The sequence below is a fragment of the Uloborus diversus genome, chromosome 6 (genome assembly GCF_026930045.1).
Source record: "Uloborus diversus isolate 005 chromosome 6, Udiv.v.3.1, whole genome shotgun sequence".
Classification (NCBI taxonomy): domain Eukaryota; kingdom Metazoa; phylum Arthropoda; class Arachnida; order Araneae; family Uloboridae; genus Uloborus; species Uloborus diversus.
Window position 1 is genome coordinate 62,573,789 of NC_072736.1, and position 20,374 is coordinate 62,594,162.

General features: G+C 33.7%; 1 protein-coding gene across 1 annotated transcript in view; it reads left to right on the forward strand.

Annotated features, from left to right (window-relative positions):
- The window catches only part of LOC129224413 (dehydrodolichyl diphosphate synthase complex subunit DHDDS-like), a 60,270-nt gene that overhangs the window by 36,053 nt on the left and 3,843 nt on the right, over nucleotides 1–20,374 (forward strand). The window contains exon 6 of the mRNA XM_054858861.1: nucleotides 16,605–16,827. Coding sequence (XP_054714836.1) covers nucleotides 16,605–16,827 — 223 coding nt within the window. The remainder of the gene's footprint in view (nucleotides 1–16,604; nucleotides 16,828–20,374) is intronic.

Sequence of the window (20,374 nt, forward strand, 5' to 3'; positions counted from 1 at the left end):
CCAGTACACTTTCCGGCGCAGCAGTATGCCTCCCTTGCAGCACCAGTAAGAGGCTGCAAGGGAGGCACTTTCACCACCTGGCTTTTCAAAATTAATAAATAAATTTTAAAAAGCAATATTAACCTAATATTTTAATAGTAATATTCATTTTAACCTTTTAATAACTAATTATTTTTAATGAGTAAAGTTAATTTTATTTTAAGCAAGAAACCAAATTAATGCAATTGTAGGACCATATTTGGTAACAATAGGGACGGCAATCTTTCGAAATTGAAGCTCCAGAAACGTAATTTTAAGCGATTTTTGGACATAGTTTTAAGCAATGCTGTACAGTATTCGAAAGAGTAATGATTTCTTCTCTACATTGTCATTGTAGTATGCTAATTAATTGAAAACAAAGAGTCAAGAAAGGAGCAAATAATCTAATCTTGAAGGCATCTTCCTTTACGGTATGTTGTTTATTTACATAGCCTGAATTGCATAAGAAGAACATTCAAGCTCTGTAAAATAAACAACATACAGGCAGGGTAACAGTCTCGGCGAATCTTACTGTAAACATTGAGGTTCATTGCGTTGATGTTGAGTGAAAAAAAAACATACACACAGATAATCCATGGCAGTGTATAATCCGCACTTCATTAATTTTACACTTTTTTAACAGATAATCCACGGATTATACACAGAAAAATATGATACAATCCTTTTTCTTTTTAAATTTCAAACATGTACGTACAAAAAAAATTAATTAAATAAAAAGTTATCAGTTATTGTTTGAAAAAAGTGAGGGGGCCCGGGTCCCCTCAGGCCCCTCCCACGATCCGTCACTGGCCACCATAGATTAGCTTATTTTTGTTTAATTTTAATAGACAATAAACTGCTTTTTTTTCTGGAACCATGGCATCATTGAACTTACTCTCCCTTCACAGAAAATTGCTCATCATGTTTGAGATTTCAATCTTTTTGCATCTTGTAAATTCTTGATATTTTTGGAAATCGGAAGTTGTTTTGACATACAACCACCAAAGTGTAATTTTAATAGATATAAACTTTCTTATTTTTTGAACCCTAGCAACATTGCACTTACTTGAACTTCGCGAAAAATTGCTTCTTGTGATTATTATTTTAATCTTTTTTCATCTTGTACATGTTTTAATATTTTGGGCAATCGAATGTTATTTTCACATATGCTATTTTAGACTAGCATATTTTATGTTTAGTTTTAGTCATATTTAGTTTTAGTAAATAATTATTTTATTTATTTATTTATTTATTTATTTATTTTGAAAACATGCGAAAATTTGATTCTTATGTTCGAGATTTCAATCTTTTTGCATCTTGTAATTATTTTAATATTTTTGGAAGTTGGAAGCTATTTTGACATGTGCTACCTTAAATTGTATAATTCAATTTTATTTTTAAAAACTAAAAACTTTGCATCCTTATTATTATTTTATTTATTTATTTATTTATTTATTTATTTTATTTATTTATTTATTTTTTTTTTGAAAATACTCATAACTAATGTTTTCAATTTGAAAATATCACTCTATGAATCTGAACTTGCACATTTATTGATTATATTAAGTTATCCAGAAAAGCAGGCTCAAATTTAAAATCGGTGTGTTTATCACTTACAGCATTTGCATATTTTTGGGTGTGGTTACTTAAATAAAATTTTTTCTTTCTCACTAATTTTTATACATTCTTGAAGACAGTTACAATACCTTGGTGACCGAGCAACTAAAACATACACATGAAGAAATGATTGCGATACTTAGCATACTAATAAGTGATTTGCAAACCTCTAATATTTTTTGAACTTAGTAGCGTAGCCAGAAATTACCTCCTGGGTTGAGTATTTGGTCATAAACTCTCATATGTATATAAACTACCATATTAGGGTTGGAAATACAGTACAACCTTGATATCTCAAATCTCTCGGGACGGGAAAAAATTTTGAGATATCCAGTTTTCGAGTTATCAAGGTTTTTAAAAAAATTACACTACTAACTCTCACATTTACACACACGTACGCTATATGCATTTATATACGTACTACTGGACCACATCGAATTACGATCAATAAAGTAATCTTCAATATTTCACTAGATTTGAAATTTTCTAATTGTCGAAAGTGCACAGGATGAGATTTTGAAATGAACAACAATTTCAACTTGGTTTTTTCACCTAAAAATTTAAAAATTCTAATTTTATCTTTAACCAGTAACCTCACATCAAAAAGTTCTCAGCAGCCATTTTGTAGGAGTTAAAAAAGCTGAATGAAGAAAACGAGGAACGCATTTTCCGTTTTCGCTTGAAAACTGACGGACGAAAAATCAAACCACTTTCCTCAAAGTGAACAACATGTTCGACAGAAATGCACAAAGATTCTAAATTCTGGGGAAAACACTGCAAACCCCTTCATGCAACACTCCCCTATTATCTTGCCCCAATCCCCTATTCACAAATTTCCAAGAAAAGGTATGAAAAACGTTAAGCAATTGTCCCTGGAACAGGTTTTACTACAAAAATTGGCGAAGCAAAACGACAATTGAAACTTGCTTTTGTGCAAAAAATTTCGAGATAACTATGGAAAATACATAGGGGTTTTTATAGAAAATGCTGGGGAAAATTTTTGTTTCGAGACATCAAGGGTTTCGAGATAAGGAGGTTCGAGATATCAAGGTTTGACTGTATGTGTAAAAACCAAGGGCTCTGGAGAAGGGGGGGGGGGACCTCCTGGCCTCTAAACTATATCTTCTTGTCTTGCGGTACCTTATATCAAAATGAGTTTTGTTTAAACTGGTTACGTGAAATTTTTTGTAAATTACTATTTGCAAAGATGTTTACTGTAATAACTGTATCTAAAAAGTCTTAACTACCGTAAAGTCCTGAACGTAACCCCGCTATTGATTTTTTGTGAAAACTGAAATCATATTATAAACCCGAATTTACCCCCCCCCCCCCCACACTCCCTTCACCTAAAAATTTTCCGATCAACTTCAATTGCCACTCCCTCCCAAAAAAAAGGTAACATTTTCTGCTTTAGAAAGCCTTTACAAAGGTTTCGTTTCTCCCTCCAGTACAGGTTTTCTTATCTTAACAAGAAGTTACGTCTAGAACTTAATGAGCCTATTTTCCATAGGCGGATTTAGGCCGAAAATTTTGGGGGTGCAACAATAACAGGGATCTGGGGGGGGGGACAAGGCAGTGGCGAAATCAGAAAATAATTTTAGGGAGGAGCGCACTTTTAGGTCTAAAAAACCATATTTAGTAACATTAGGGGATCGGCAATTCTTAACATTTCAAACTGCGGAAAAAGTTTTAAACGAAAGTCGATGTTCTTAGATAGCATGTTGTTAGATTTGATTAACAATGGGTGAATCCAGTTTCTAGTTTGGAAGGGGGACTTACGCCCCAGAAAAAATTCTCAATAGCAATTTTGGAAAAACCCAGTTTTACAGTTCTTGGTGATATTTTAGGGGCAATAAAGGTACGTGGGGCTCCAATGCTATTTTTAGAAATTTAAGTCTTATAAATGCTTATAATCCAGATTTATAGTTTGGGTTAGGAATGAGACTCATGGACTGTCTCCAAAAGGTTTTATGAAAAACAGATAGAAATACGCACACTACCTCTTTAGTTTTTCATAATTAAAGTTCCAAAAACGATATGGTAGACAATTTTTGATGATGTTACCGACAGGGTGTTCTGGAGCTCTCAACTGGAAAATTTTCGTAATTGAAGTCCTAAAAATGAAGTCCTTATGCAATACTCCATGGTATTAAAAAAAGGATTTCGAAGGCTACTGTCCCAAAAGATTCTCCCACTTAAATATTGCGATATAGTAGTTTTCAAAACCAAAATATTAACAATCTTTGATGATATTAGAGAAGAGACCCTTGTTCGAATATTTTCCAAAATTGAAGTCTTAAACACATGAGTGTAAGACCATATTTGGTAACGTTAGGGACACTGCAATTTTTAAAAAACGAAGCTTCAAAAACGCAATTGTAAACGATTTTCGATATTTTCTGGTGATTAGAGGATCTTCCTTGGAAATTTTGCGAAAGTGAAGCCCAGGAAACGAGATTTGAGATACTCTGCAATAACTTCGGCTGGAGAGAGGGCTCCGGAGAAGAAAACTTTTGAGGACTAATAGAAAAATGAAAAAAAAAGGGGGGGGGCGGAGAGATAGGAAAGAAAGATGATTGTGGGAGGAGGGGGGAGGAGGAGGCACACAATTCGCCGCCAATAATCTGAAGCTGTTGAAAAATTTAAATGTCAATATTTCCTTTTGAAAGAAATTAGGATTTTTTCCCAACATTCTTTTTTTTCCTTAAAATAACTGCTTTTTCCCAATATGAGATATTTTCCTCTCTTCAGTAATTAAAAATATTTTTTAAAAAACATCAACTCATCATTTTGTGGGGAGGGTCACCAGTCTTGTGCCTCCTCCTCCCAAAATGCACCACTGCAGCAAAATGTCCGAGAGTCCTCGTTCAAAATTTTTTGAAAACTTACTTTAAAAATGTTGGATTTTAGTTGATTTCAGAGTAGATTTTATTGATGATGTTTGTTGAAACAGTCATGTTTTTTTTTTTTTTTTTGGACTTAATTAACAATAGTTGTTTCAAAATAGAAGAGTTGGTATTGATGTATTGATGTACGAATAAACGCCCAATTACAAAACATGCAATTATTCTATACAATAACACGGCACTGAACAATAAATTGATTGAAAAATTTCTTTATTTGCATAAAATTATGTGAATTACGTTTTTTTTTTTCAAATCGATAAAATTACTTTAGTTCTTAATTTGAGCACAGTTATGTGTTTCTCGCCCTAGTGACCTGTGGTGATACACTGGATTCAAGTAAATTTACTAATATAGCCAGAGCTGCCCACTGCTATGAAAAAATCGTAGTTTCTACGAATTACAGATTAAAGTTACGACGCTACGAAAGCGGGTCCAAAAATAACGATTTTCTGTTTCTTTAATTTATAACCAAAGAATCCCCCCTCCCCCCCCCCAAAAAAAAAATCACAGACTGCATGATAACTAAATCGGTAAGTTCAGAAAATCAAACTTCTAGACGTATGCTGCTGGTTTAGTTTTCATGCAGTTAGTTCTTCGGCAAAAAAGCAGAAAAACTGCCAAAAATATCGTGAAGAATATAAAAGCACTTGGCCATTCTTTATTTCATCTTTAAAGACGGTTTATGTAAGATGTACTATTCGCAATAGCGATTTTTCAATTGAAAATGGTGGTCGTGATGTTACTTCAAAAAGACATGCCAACCGGGTGAAAGGTACAGCAAATAATCAAGAATTTATCATCTTAAAACATTCAGTATAAAATCTTTTATTCCGTATTAATACTTGCTGTATTATATTTGAAATTCATTAAGTATCATGTTTTTCTTCATTGTACAGTTGACAATTTATCACTGTTGATTCTGAAACAACGCCCCCCTGCCTCCCCCCACCCCCGCCGCAAAATGCAGCTACGATTTTCGATTTTCAAAGGTTGGCAGCTCTGAGTATAGCAGCTATGAATTTTTTTTCTCCCAACTGCGTTTCTGGGTGAAATATACTAAATTACTTTTTTTTTTCAAAACCCGACGAAAAATTTTGGGGGTGCGGCGCACCCCCGTAAATCCGCCTATGCTATTTTCCCGTATATCCATACTACTTTCTAGTACCTGATCAATATTCTCAAAAATAGCTAACATCGCAAATTGTTTCAAGCATAATTTTTTAATATTTTAAGCTAATTTCTGAGAATAAAATATGCCTCACTCATCTAAAACATTAGATGCGTAAAAAAATAAATAAATGAATAAACAAACAAATAAAATAGCAGCACCTTTAAACAAAGCAGCTAATACACTTTTTTCCATTTAAAAAAATTCTTTAACCGCTTTCAAAATTAAAAAATAAAAATTTAAATTAATAAGCTCATTAAAATAAATACATCATATTAAAAAAAATCGTTTCTTTTTCCGCTGTTGTCAAAAATAACTTTTTTAATGAATTAATGCACTTATCAAAATAAATAAAAACAATAAAATGTCAACCTAAAGAAATAATTTTCATTGTTAAAAACATATCTTTAGATGGAAACATAAATGACTTCGAGTTTATCCGCCGAAAACTGAATATTTAAATTAAAACTTTAGAGTGAAAATAAAAACAAGTCATATTAACAATAATTATTTCACAGTTAAAACCATGGCTGCGGAGTCAGAGTCAATCTCATTTTGGGATAAAGGAGTCGGAGTCAAATACTAAGAATCAGAGTCAGTCATTTTTCCTCCGTGTATAAATTTTTGCCAAAGCGTCGAAGTCGGGGAGTTGGAGTCTGACTAATTGTTGGGTACAGGAGTTGGAGTCAAAGTCAGATGCCCCAAAATTGTCGGAGTCGGGAGTTGGTGGTCAAGAGCTATTTCCAACAAAATTTGTTTGAAGTAAATCCGCCTTCATGTACAAATCTACATTGATTTTCAGTTTCCCGGTAGGCGCTAATGTTAAGGGATTTGAACTGTTAAAGTTCAATGGAAATTTGTTCAAATCTAAAAGATATTTTATATACAAGTTTTTCGTCAAAAGCTTTTTCCTACAAAGTTTGTTCGAAGCAAATTCGCCTCACAGTTCGGAATTGCCTTGAATTTCCCCGTAGGCGCTAATGTTAATTTTTTTGAACTGTTCAAAATTGAACAAAAAATAGTTCAAGTCAAAAAGTGAGACATAGGAATGAGGTGTCCTCGCTGAGATCTTTTGAGCACAAAAAAAATTTGTTCTAATCGGACTATTCACTCAAAAGTTATTGGGGTGGGGGGAGAGACAGACTGACTGACAGACATTTTCCCCCATCTCAATACCCTACTTTCCAATTTTTAATTTTCGATTTTTTTTTTTTTTGACTTTTTTCGTTTTTTGTAATTTTCAAGATGCATTAAGCCTTCTTTCATGCTTTTTTCTTCTTTCTCTGACTTTCTCTGGGAAAGTAGGCTAAAAAAAAGAAAGAAAAGAAAACACAATGATTTAAACAAAAAAGAAAAAAAAAGTCTCCATGATGTATTTGTTGGAAGACTCCTTTTGATGCAAGAACGTCTTTTTTTTCATATGTATTACAAAAGAAATTTATGCAATTGTACTACTTTTTATTCATTTTGGAGGGAGCATTTTTGTTCCGACTTGTGAAAATAAACATTCTTCAACATGACGCCATTTTGGAAACATGTTGCTTAAAAAGTAGTGTGAAACTGAAAAATAATCTTTTTTAAAAAAGAAATAAAGTACTTGAACGAATTTAGGATCATCAAAAAATGTATATTTTACTAAATCAAGTAAGAGATTTGTCTGTTTTTACGTTCTCAAATTTTGTAATGCATAGTTTTCAAAATTACAATTTTCGTAATGAATTTGGGGTCGTGATTGTGATTTTTGCTTTTATTTTGAAACAAGAACATTGAGATTTTGCTTCTTTTACTGTATCCTTATTACATTCAGCACATGAATTATTTTCAAGCGACAAATTATTGGGGTTTTGCCAACTAATGTACAAAATCCTTTCTTTCGAAAAAAAAATGGCGCCCACGTGCAATTTATTACAAGAAGAAAATTATGACAGGTTTTAATTAATTTTTTACACTTCGTTCACTCATTTCTTTTCTGCTCTCAAAAATCAACACTACCAAAAATTATTATTTTGGCTAATTTTTCAAAAAAATCTCAATTACAACCCCCTCCCCAATTCTGAAATCAACAAGTTTTGTATTGAAAATAGGGGGGTTACTTTCGTGATTTTACGGTATGTATGCACTGATTCATCGGTCACTCAGCTGGTTATTTTGAATTACCCAGTTTTCACCTGTTAATTAGTAGAAAATTTATTTCTCAATTAAAATTACTCTGCACGATCGTTAGTTACATGCTTGCTTGTGTCCCCCCCCCCCCGCTCCAAATATAAATCATGTAATTCAGTGGATAAAAATTCAGTTGTACAGAAGGTGATAAGGAATTGCATCATTAAAAATCATTATTATGGTTAATTAACAAATTATCTTCATGTACTTTCACCCAAAAGGCAGCTAATTTGCCTTTTGGTGCTTCCCTGGGTTTCAGTATAAATGGTCCTCCCCAGGTCCTCTTTTTAATCCTAACTGGTCCTCTTTTGTCCCCTTTTTGATTGAAAGTGGTCCTCTTTTACCCTTTTCTATATAGTCCAGTTGCATACTTAAAGTAAAAGACACTCCGTGGGAAATTTCGTGAGGAAATTATGAGACCAATTCTAATACATTCCTTATGGCCTATATAACTATGCCTCACTGGGTGTTTTGTTTGAATTCGTGTCAGACGGCCTGTATGACGTCATTAATCCAAGATGGCGGCTGCACTAGATATTGATGAAAGTTCTCGGTTTTAACACATTTTTGAGGCCTATTATGATTTTTTTTCAACTTGTATTGCATTTTTAATATTTTAATACGATTACTTTTCAAATTTAAGAACAAATTGTGCATATAAAATAAGTTTTTGTTATTTGTGATTTTCGATTCAGATTTTATGAACTTTTTTAGTTACCAATAGCAGTTAAAAATATTTTGGAAAGCTTGTACCATAAAATAAAATTTATTATTCCATAAAAACATGTACAATTATTTGCGTTTTGGGGTTATAAGAAACTTTTTTTTTCAATGTAGAAAAACTTACAACTTCCGTTACTTAATATGGGAAACAATGACAATTTTATTACTTACATTTTATGTACTCTAAACAATGAGTAAATTATTTAAACTCTAATTTTAATTTAAAAATATAGATTTAAAAATAAACAAATAGTTCTTACTTAAAGTTCTTCATCTGAAGTGTCATCAATATCGCTTTGTCGGCTGTGATTTTCACATAAGTCCTCATCACCTCCACACACACAAAGTTCAGTGCATGAAATGTTCTGAGATTTGCATTTACACGAAACAATGCATTTTCCCTTTACACAGCTGCATCGAACTAGCTTCAAGATGGAGTCAGATGCACAAGGAAGTATACACATAACTGGAGCATAGAAGTTGTCTTTCTTTTCCCATCCGAAGTCTAACGGTGACGGTAAATTCGGGTGCTGCTGGTCAGCAAGACGCCACTCTAATACTTGATAATGCGCTCTTAAAATGTATGGAGACAAAGATGCTCTTGTAGGAGGCAAATTTTCATTTTGAGCCTCCTGCTTGGAAAACATGAACCAACGAAGTTCTCCAATGTCAGAAATCTTGGTCAGAGGCACATACACGGAGCAAATAAATCCTTCAATAGCAACTTTATCATTTCCACTAAATTCTTCGGTTGACCCCAGATGACTCAGAGCATCAAGAGTTTCTTTGTCTGCCGTCTTGTAAATTTTCCAAAAAGATGGTTTCCCTTTCCTAGCAAGTGAACCTGTTGTATCACATCCTGATACAGCATGGAGTCCTAATATTCCTTTAGTTTTTTCGGGTCCTATTGCGGTCACAATGCTGGTTAGATCGATCATTCTTCGATTACTACCTACACCAGTCAAAAATGAGCATGGGCAGTGAAATGATTTTAACCAGAACAATGCTAGTAAAAATACATCGCTGTCAGGGGAATATATATGAATACTGGTTGCCCCTTCTCTAGAAGCATGAAGACAGTGCAGTATTATTTTAACATCTGCCTCTTCATGACTGCTTTTCAGTGCAGTCACAACACCTTTTAATGATGATTTAGCTTCACTTCTCCAGCTAACGATTAGGTCTTTTTCAATGCTGCGTGCGTATATTAAAGCTTTTTCCGCCAGATAAGCTGTCAAATTATCCTTTGTTTTTATATGAGAAAGTAGTGTCTTCATCTGTACATTTTAATATTAGTAGAATCAGTTATTTTGAACTCAATGGGTGTTAACGTACTCACTCTTTTTTTCCGCATGGCAGATTTCAGCGAGTTTTCAATATATGTGTCAAACACTAAGTGTGTTTCATCATAATTTAAAAGAATTTCTTTGATCTTATTATTAAATTCTGCAGCTAAATCATTACATGTTTTCACTAGCTCTGATTTCTTCATTGATTGTAACTCAGCCATTCCATCAATAACAGCAACCCTGTAAGATTTTCTATTCATTTGCTTCGGTATGTTTGAGTATTTCATGGGGTATGGTAAAGAATCTTTGATGCTACTGTCTACTTTTTCTGAGCCACATTCCTCTAAAATCTTCATTAACTTTGATTTGTTTTGGGACAATTTTATCGACCCTTCCAAATTAAACATAGACTGTGGAACAGCCGAAAATTCATATGCACCAAGTGCTGCTTTTAAATCAATGTCTGCTCGGCTCCTCGATATAACTAGCAAACGGGTAAATAACGATCGATCAGCTTTCAACTGTAGAACAGTGCCAGCTATATTTGTCGCAACTTTCTTCATGCTATTTTTACATAGATTTAGTTTTTCTTTCTTCATTGGGGCCCAGAAGTTCATATTTTCAGTTTCAATTCTCTCTCGTTTGAAAGTGGCGTACATTTCACGGCCTCTGTTTAAAATGCTTAATACATCTGGTTGTGTGGCTTCACTATGTACAGACTTTGTTGTTGTGTTAATAAGTTCACTTCCATCATATGTTATAGGGTTTGTTGATACTCTGATAGCATTATATATAGACTGCACATCTTCATGTTGTCGCTTTCCTCTTGAACCTGCCAAATGATGATGTTTACTCTTTAACATTTCATTTAATCCAATCATTGCTTTAGTTTTATCAGAAATCCTTGCCAGCTCTGGAGAGGTCAAAAAAAATCGCGCTAAAGTATTTTTCTTTTGAGTTATATTTACTATTCCACCAATTACTTTCATTCTCCTATTCTCTTGCTCTAAAGCTTCATCTGACCCTAAAGCACAAAATGGTACAGAAGACTTTTTAACAACCCAATTTCCTTCCATAAATTCATTCCAAAGATTTGGATGCTTAACTTTAAGACGCTTCATATCAGTCAGGTACCATCATAGGCGGATTTAGGTCGAAATATTTGGGGGTGCAACAATAACAGGGATCTGGGGAAGGGGGGGGAGTATTCCCGGAATAACAAGGCAGTGGTGAAATCAGGAAATAATTTTAGGGCGGGACACACTTTTAAATCTAAAAAACGCAATGTAAACCATATTTGGTAAGATTAGGGGATGGGCAATTCTTAACATTTCAAACTGCAGAAAAAGTCTTAAACGAAAGTCGATATTAGAAGCAATGGATGAATCAGGCTACTGGTTTGGAATGGGATTCACGCCCCCAGAAAAAATTTGAAATAGTAGTTTTGGAAACGCAGTTTTACAGTTCTTGGTGATATTTTAAGGGCAAGAAAGGTACGTGTGGCTCTAAAGCTATTTTTAGAAATTTTAGTCTTATAAATGTGATTATAGTTCATATTTATAGTTTGGGTTAGGAATGAGACTCACAGACGGTCTCCAATCGATTTTTTGAAAAGCAGATAGAAATACGTAACCCCTTCCCCACGTTACCTCTTTAACTTTTCATAATTGAAGTTCCAAAAATACTACGGAGGACAATTTTTGCTTCTGTTACCGGACGGGGTGTTCTGGAGCTCTCCCCTGTAAAATTTTCGAAATTGAAGTCCTAAAAATGAAGCTCTTCTGCAATACTCCATGGTATTGAAAAGAAGGATTCTTCCACTTAAATATTTCGAAACAGTAGTTTTCAAAACCAAAGTATTAACACTCTTCAATGATATTAGAGAAAGGGGGTCGGAGGCCCTTGTTCGAATATTTTCCAAAATTGAAGTCTTAAACACATGAGTGTAAGACCATATTTGGTAACGTTAGGGCAACTGCAGTTTTTCAAAACTGAAGCTCCAAAAACGCAATTTTAAACGATTTTCGATGCATTTAGGTGGTTAGAAGATCTTTCTTGGAAATTTTGCGAAAGTGAAGCCCAAGAAACGAAATTTGAGGTACTTTGTAACAATTTTGGCTGAAGAAAGGGCTTTGGAGAAGAAATTTTTTTAGGACTAATAGGAAAAATGAAAACGAAATAGAAAAAATGAAAAAAAAAAAAAGGGAGGAAGGAGATATGAAAGAAAGAGGATTGTACCAGGAGGGGGGGGGAGGCACACGATTCGCCGCCAATAATCTGAAGCTGTTGAAAAATTTAAATGTCAATATTTCTTTTTGAAAGAGAAATTAAGATTTTTTCCCAACATTCTTTTTTTTCGTAAAATAACTGCGTTTTCCCAAAATGAGATCTTTTCTTCTCTTCAAAAATAAAGAATATATTTTTTAAACATCTACTCAGCATTTTGCGGGGAGGGTCACCAGTCTTGTGCCCCCTTCCCTCTGGATGCACCACTGCAGCAAAATGTCCGGGAGTCCTCCTTCAAAAAATTTTTGAAAATTCATCTTAAAAATGTTGGTTTAGGTTGATTTCGGTGTAGATTTTATTGATAAAGTTTCTCGCAATAGCCATGGTTTTTTTTTTTTTTTTTTTTTTTTGCACTTTATTAGCCATTGTTGTTTCAAAATTGAAGAATTGGTATTGGTATACGAATAAATACCCAATTACAGAACATGCAATTACTATACGAATGTATAGTAATTAATCACGAATGTACAGTAATTAGTTTATAAATAACAGCACTGAACAATAAATTGTTTGAGAAGTTTCTTTAAGTAAAGTTTCTTTCAAGTAAATTTACTAGTATAATCAGCTATGATTTTTTTCCCCCAACTGCGTTTCTGAGTGAAATATACTAAACTAATTTTTTTCAAAACACCGCCAATAATTTTGGGGGTGCGGCGCACCCCCTGGCACCCCCGTAAATCCGCCTATGGGTACCATGATATCATACTTGCATAATTTGTTAAATCCAAAGCAAAGAAATAGGGAACGAAAGCTTCCAATGAAGAAATGTGTAATTCCCAATTTCCTGACCTAACAGACCGTATAAAAAGGACCGTATAAAAAGTAGCATAGTATCAACCATATGCATATATAACAAAGCAAGTTTAAATATTGGTCTTCCAGTTGATTCTGTATCCTCAAAATCTTTCATTTTTTCATGCATTTTAAAATCTATTAATATCTGCATTACATTTGAGTGAAGTTCTCTTGCTTCATCATACTTTTTTTCTTGAAAGCAGTTGATTAGTTTTTGGACTTTATAATCGCATTGAAATTTAATTTCTTCATTGTGTGTATAAAAGGCATCGAGATAACATTTGAATAGTGCAAGCCTTAACGTAGAATGTGCTTCTATAGCCCATCTAACACACTTTCCTGCAAGAATTTTTGACACTACAGTTTCACTGTATAACTCAGTCAAAGTGGCGTCGAGACCTGTACCATCTAAATATAACCCAATTGCTCGCAGTATAGCCATAATCGTATGTAATTCACCAGGTCTAATAATCCAATTATGGGACAAGTTTTTGTTTGCCATAGCAAGTTTTAAAACTGGTTTGTATAACCCAATATCCATGGTGACTACTGTCGGTGAATTTTCCCCTAAAATATATTTAGTTACGTCTTCCAGTTTCTGCATGAAAGTAAGCTGTGTTGATGAAAAACTTGAGCTGCTATCGATGAGAGGTAACGCACAAACACGCGTTTCAGTGATCTGCTGTTTTGTAACTATAGAGTTGTACGCGGACCAGTTTGGAATATGAATAACAGGTTCAGGGCTTGATGCACTTCCATCATCTACGTCACTTTCAGATTCATTTAAATCATCATCAACAGATTCATGTTTTATTTGCTGAACGCGGGCCATCATAAAAAAATCTCCTCTAAGTGGAACTGATTAAATATCTCACTTTCTATTTTCTTATCTTCTAATACTTCTCCAAATGCTGGACATTTGGGCTTACTTGTCTTTGTAATTTTATAGGACGTTATTTCAGTCAGGGACTGAGGTAATGTCGAAAGGGAACGGGCTGCTGAAGGTGTGGTAAGAGAAAGTGGAATTTGTCTATCCGAGTCTTTTTTCTGTTGATAAAGTACCATTACAGTGCCATGCAAAGTACCTTTTCCATAAGATGTGTCTTCAAGGAAATCAATGTTATCTGCAGCACAAAACAGAAATCTTGCCTTTATCGGATCAGGAGGAATATAGATCCCGCCACTCTCATCTATGCGCCTTAATACCTCGTTCGCTATCTGTGTTTCCAAACGTAGAACTTTAGCATAATCAATCGAAACTCCTATTTTGTGTAAAAAATCAATTATAAATTTGCTTCGGGTTGCAGAGTGCATTGTAAGGCCAACACCAACTTGCAAAGGCATGTCTCGGGTGTGTCGATGAACAGTTTCTTTTGAAGCTTGGTACGGAGACAGTATTTCATACATGAATATGTGTGACAGTCTTTTAGCTTTGTTTAGCACGGTATTGTCCTGCACCTCAGAAGTGGAATTTTCAAATTTTCCATTGCAGCACCATTTAAAAAACTGGTCAACTTCGGTTGGAACAGCATCAACTATCTGATTCTGATCAAGAGATCCTGTAAATATCCATTTCTGATGAGATAAAACTGCTTTGCGTAAAATGTTTGCTGCTTCAAAGATAGTTCTCATGTTTTTTCCAATGTCTATAAAATCATCTTCTGCATTAGCTAGGGTAATGTCTACAGTTGCCTTTAAAGACACGCGTTGCGACTCATTTACTCTTTTTGGATTACTAAATATAGCGCCATCAATTTCTTCTTGAATGAGATTTTTAATTTCTTTTGGCGTTTTATTTTTTCCTCCATTTTTATTTGCAATTGACTGATAATTCATTTCAAGATCTGCTATTGTAGTAACATTTCCCTGAACAAGAAAATCATTTAATGCACACAGAAAATCTACGTCTGTTGCTTCATTGGAAATGTCTTGCGACTTTGTTACTGCATCAGGATCGCGATGTTTTCGTAAAACATTATGTACATGCTTTGCCCAGCAAGATTTATGGTATAAAATGTCCTTTGCATGAGGGTCTCCTGGATCCGTACAGTCACCGAGTTTAATTTTGAAAGTTTCATTTTTGGAAATTTCAATTGTTTTTTGTAATTGCTGACCTGCAGAATCTGTTTTTATCGCCACCAATGGTTTTCTTACACTCCCTTTTTCAAAGCAGAAAAAACACTTATTTTTGTCACCAACGACAATTTTGGATCTCTTTGTGTAGCTTACAACATTGTCTTCATGAATGGAAGTAGAACAAGATGGTTCATTCTTATCCATTTCGTGTACTCTCTTACTTCTGTCCATGCTTGCTTTATGAGTGCACTTCTTGTAGCATTCTGCATGCCATGATGCGTTTTCTTTTCTCAATTCTTCTACGGTCACATTCGTTAATCTATCGTTAAGTAACGTATACTCTTTGTCATTCCATTCTGCTCTCTTCTTGACACATTCTAAAACTGTATCATAACCAATGGGTTTAACTAATCGGCACTTCTTCTTCATCTGACAAAAAATACACAGTTTGTAATTAATTTGTAGCCTTGCTTTTTTTGAAGATGGAGGCAAAGAAACTTGTAAATGCGTTTCTGGGATAGAAGACATCGTGAATAAAACAGCAGAAATAGGTTAAGGAAAAAATAACCGTACTTGTAGATTATCAGATTTTTCACCAACGAAACGGCAAACAATACTTTCTCTACTCAGAAGCTTTCTCTTCTACTCTTCCTACGAATTCCTTAAGAGCACCCCCGATGTAATACGATATTCACATCCGGTCAAAGAGGTCAAGGGTGAGGGTCAGAAAATCATCCAGCAGGGGACTGTTTTGCGTTACTGGGACGCGTTCTAAAAGGTGTAAGAAAAACTCCTCGTAAGGCGCAATTATACAGGTTATTAGGAATTCTGTTAAACGATTACATAGTCGAACCTCGTTAAAACGAACTCAAAGGGACCTTCAAAGTAAATTTGTCCCAACAGTAGCTCGTTTTATCTGAAAAACAATAGTGTTGAGTGTGTTAAGTGATTTTCAACATAAGGACTGGGTCCGCAAATGTAGTTCGCTTTAGCAGTAGTTCGTTATAATCGTGTTCGAATTAACGAGGTTCGACTGTACTAATGTTTGGTGATCTTATCCTGAAAAATAAAAGCATTTTTAACTGCAAAAGCTCACCCGAGATACTTTTAAGTTGCTAATTAGAGTGTGCCAAGGTAAAAAAAAAGGATTTATCAGAATTTTCTTTAAAAATGAATCAATAAACAAATAAATCAAATATTTTGTTTTTAATTTATAATAAGAAGGTGAATAGAATATTAATCAAGTAAATTCACCAAAAAATTGTCACAAAATACCCAAAAATAAACTTATAATTTCAAAAACTCATCAAAGCCGCCATCTTGGATTGATGACGTCATACAGGCCGTCTGACACGAATTCAAGCAAAACACCCGGTGAGGCATAGTTATATAGACCATAAGGAATATATTAAAATTGGTCTCACAATTTCCTCACGAAATTTCCCACGGAATGTAGTATGCCCCCCTACTAATAGCTAAAATGTGTTGTGAGCCCTGTATATCTGGAAATATTAATTTATAGTTGTGTAAAAGTTGATTGTGTGCATTTTTTTCGTGTTACAGTGATATAACAGAAAACATCTTCAATCGCAGCCTTTATTCCTGTAAGAGCTCCAATCCAGACATTGTTGTAAGAACCTCCGGAGAAGTCCGCTTGAGTGATTTTTTGCTATGGCAAAGTTCATACTCTGTCCTCTATTTTTTCCAAGTCCTATGGCCAGAATTTAAAATATGGCACCTGTTTTTAGCTGTTTTGTTCTATCAACATCACAGCAAAACTTTAAAGGTAAGTTAGTTGTTCCTTAAACACAAGTCCCTTTTGCAACTGAATTTCATTACCAGTCATTGTGCTCTTCTTAACAAACTGGTTTGTTCTGGAATAAGAGGGAAAACTTTTATTTGTGTTAGAAGTTTTTTTTTTTCTCTCTCTCATTTGTTGAACTACTTGATCAACAATACATTCATTCATTCAATCAATAAGTCAAAGAAATTATCATTCATTTTATCAGTCATATGTTTATTTAATTAATCAATTGTTCATTCGTTAATTCACACAATCAACTGATCATTCATTCATTCATTCATTAAATCAATTTTTAGAGACTTTCTGTAAGTACTATCTCTGATTGCCTGTCTTTTATTTCCTCTTTTTAATTGTTGCCAAAAACAAAGAAAAATTAAACTAATTATAAAGTTAATTTTGTTAATATAATTAACAAACTAATTTCAAGACTGAACTTAAGCATGTATTTGGATTTTGGGATCTTTTCAAATAATGCAGGTTTTCAAAGCTTTCTTTAATTTGCAACTCCAATAAACTAAAGGGGGCGCTGCAGCCAATGTCTAGTGGTGGATGAAAAAGGTAAAACAAACAGATGCTGTAACTTCCTTTGACGCTTAGTGAAGGACAGTAATTTTTCATCGTGTTTGTGGGAAGCATTCTTTTCTATTCTTCTGAAATTATATTACACTATAAACTGTCTGAAGCCTTTAATTTACCCCAAAGAAAACAAGTGGAATGGAATGTTTTACCCTCTTCTTTAGTATTGTTAATCACCGCAAGGTAGCGTATTTGAGCTCTGGAGTTGAGAATTCAACTTGTCATCAGTTGAAAAGCATTTTTTTTCACTATATACTTGTTGAGAATTGTATTAAATTCTATCGGCAAAACTTGTAATATTTGTAGCAGATTAATGCTATGAGCTGTTCTCTCAATATGCACAATACATTTAAAATTTAGATTTAAAAAAATTTTGAAAACTTTTTTTTTTAATAAGGTAAATGTGTTTGAATATTTAAAAAGTTTCAGCTCAAATAAATTTTAATGTGAAAGTACTGAAAAGAAGAAAAAATATAGGCAATATAGTAAAGATATTTAAACAAAGCTGTATACAGCCTATTTCTTCTCTAGTTTTTAATTCGTATTTAACAGGCTGCCTTAGAGTTAAACTAAATGAAAAGATATTAAGATTAACAGCAATTTCTGAGTGTTGCAATCAAGCAATCATATATACTTATTTTGTTTCATACATTTTAGTATGAACCAATAGAAATAGTCTTTAGAATTAAGCACCATTTTTTCTATTTTATTTATTTCTTAGATTGCTTGTGACAATATCATCAGATTTATAATATTTTTAAAAGTGCTTTTAGTTTTTAAGTGAGAATTAATGATTGACAAAATAAATTTCATGGGAAATGAAACTTTTGTAATCGTGAGTTTTTTTACAGTTAGCTCCAAATTACGTTCAACTCATTACATTTATGGTCTAATAAATATTTCATTATAAATTAAATGCACAAAACTGTTATATTTAGTCTTTGAAATCCAGTATTTTTGATACCTTTATCACGTTTGATGTTTAGAATTACATTTCAGTTGCTTTCACCAAGGCCGTATCCAGAGGGGGGCCTGACGCTCCCCCCCCCCCCCCGAAACCTGAAATGTTTTGTACCGTAAAACAGAAGGTTTTTTTTTTTTTTTTTAAATTCCTAATGTCAGAAAAGGAAAATAACAAAAAAAAATTTTTTTATTCTTAATTTTGCTACTATTCAAAATTTATAATATTTTGAAGAAATACAGAAAAAGCAGTTCTAGTTCTCATTAGCTGCAAGGCACACTTGAAATTTAGACCTTTAATTAGGACTTCCTGCTCTCTTTCCCAATTCAATTCAGGGCAGTCCAGGGTCAAGGCAGGCACTTTGTCAGTTCGGTAGACTTTTAAGTCTATCGAACTTACTTCTGTGCACTTCCTCCTCCAGAGGCATGCACAGAAATTTTGGGGCTGTCACAAATGCTTTTTTTTTTTTTTTTTTTGGGCCCCCTCCATATTGTTTACCCATATTTTCAACCCTAGGTTTAAAAATATTGGACCCCATTTAAGGTCGGGCTCGGACCAACAGTGTCCCTTCTCCCCTCTGTGAACGACCCTGCCCTCCTCCCCCTAAAACTCTTATAAAACTTATACTGTACTGATTTCGAGCCATTGACTCCCAAAAGGTTGGGCCCCTAGTTTCCGACTAGGCGAGTATCTTGTTACCAAGATGTGCCAAATTCAGCTCATTGATACATCCTGAGTAAAAAATGCAAAGATCGCGATTATCGCGTTTTTGTAGCATAATTTTCAAGATCATTTTTGTGATTGATATGTTTCTTGTCTTGCATTTATTTAATGCCGAATTCAGTATCATGGAAGTTCTTTTGTTATTGCTTGTTTTTTTTTTCTTACTTCTACTGCATACTGTTAATACCTTAAGTATGAGAAAAAAAATAACACTTACTCTACTCTTTCATTTTCTGCACTACTTGTGATTGAAAAAAAGTTTGTTTTGAGAAATATTTCGTTGTATTTATTTTTAACTTAAAACGGGTGTGTCCTACAAAGTTATAATCATTTTGTAAGACTGTGCAACCAACTTCTGAAAAGTGTAAATAAAGAGCTTCAAATAATTTTAACTGTTCGAGAATCTTTAAAAATTATTTTTAAGTTTTTGAAATTCCTTGAAAAGTTCTTCAATTTTGTATCTTATCCAGAAAATAAAGTATGAATTATCCAAATGGCCACAATATTACTCTTCCGTTCTTATTTTCTGAATGTCTACACCATTTCTTTTAAGCTGTTTTGTACAATTTTCATACTGTAGGGCATTTAATGAAAAAAATGGGGGTAGGGGGAGTGATCAAAAACAAACTTCACTAAAAACCGATATGAGCAGATGGCGGGGTGCTTCTCTTTTCTCCTCTCTCGTTTTTCCTCTCTGTCCATTAAGTTCCATGATTTGTCGAGCAAGCAATTTTTATTTTGTTTGATCTTGATTTGCAAAAGAATGTATAACTTTTAAAAGACTTTATTTGCCTTTTTTTTTTTTTTGTAGTCTCAATTACCTAATATAAGGCCTCAAAATACAGATTTTTTTTTTCAAAAATTTCTCGATAGAAAAAAACCCTGGACCTCCTGAAATTATGGATGTTCTACATCTGACTTAAAGAGACACTCTCCTGTTATCCTTACCACTACAAGGTGAATAAGAAAAATAATAAGAAATTAAAATAACAGTGCAAACAGTGGAATCATTAAAAATAAGTCTTCTATGTTAACATTTTTATGCGTTTGGTGTGTCTATATATACTATATGTGAGTGTGTTAGGGCAATGTGCTAATCCGGGCCCCACCCGAAAAAAATTTCTGGATACGGCCTTGGCTTTCACGTTTGAAAGACTCTCAGGTAATGTATTTTTACTAATTTTTTATACCAATAGTTTGTCGTCGCCACCAGTTTATGTTTTGTATGCAGCTGCAATGACAAAGTAGTCGAAGGTTCTTTTCGAATTG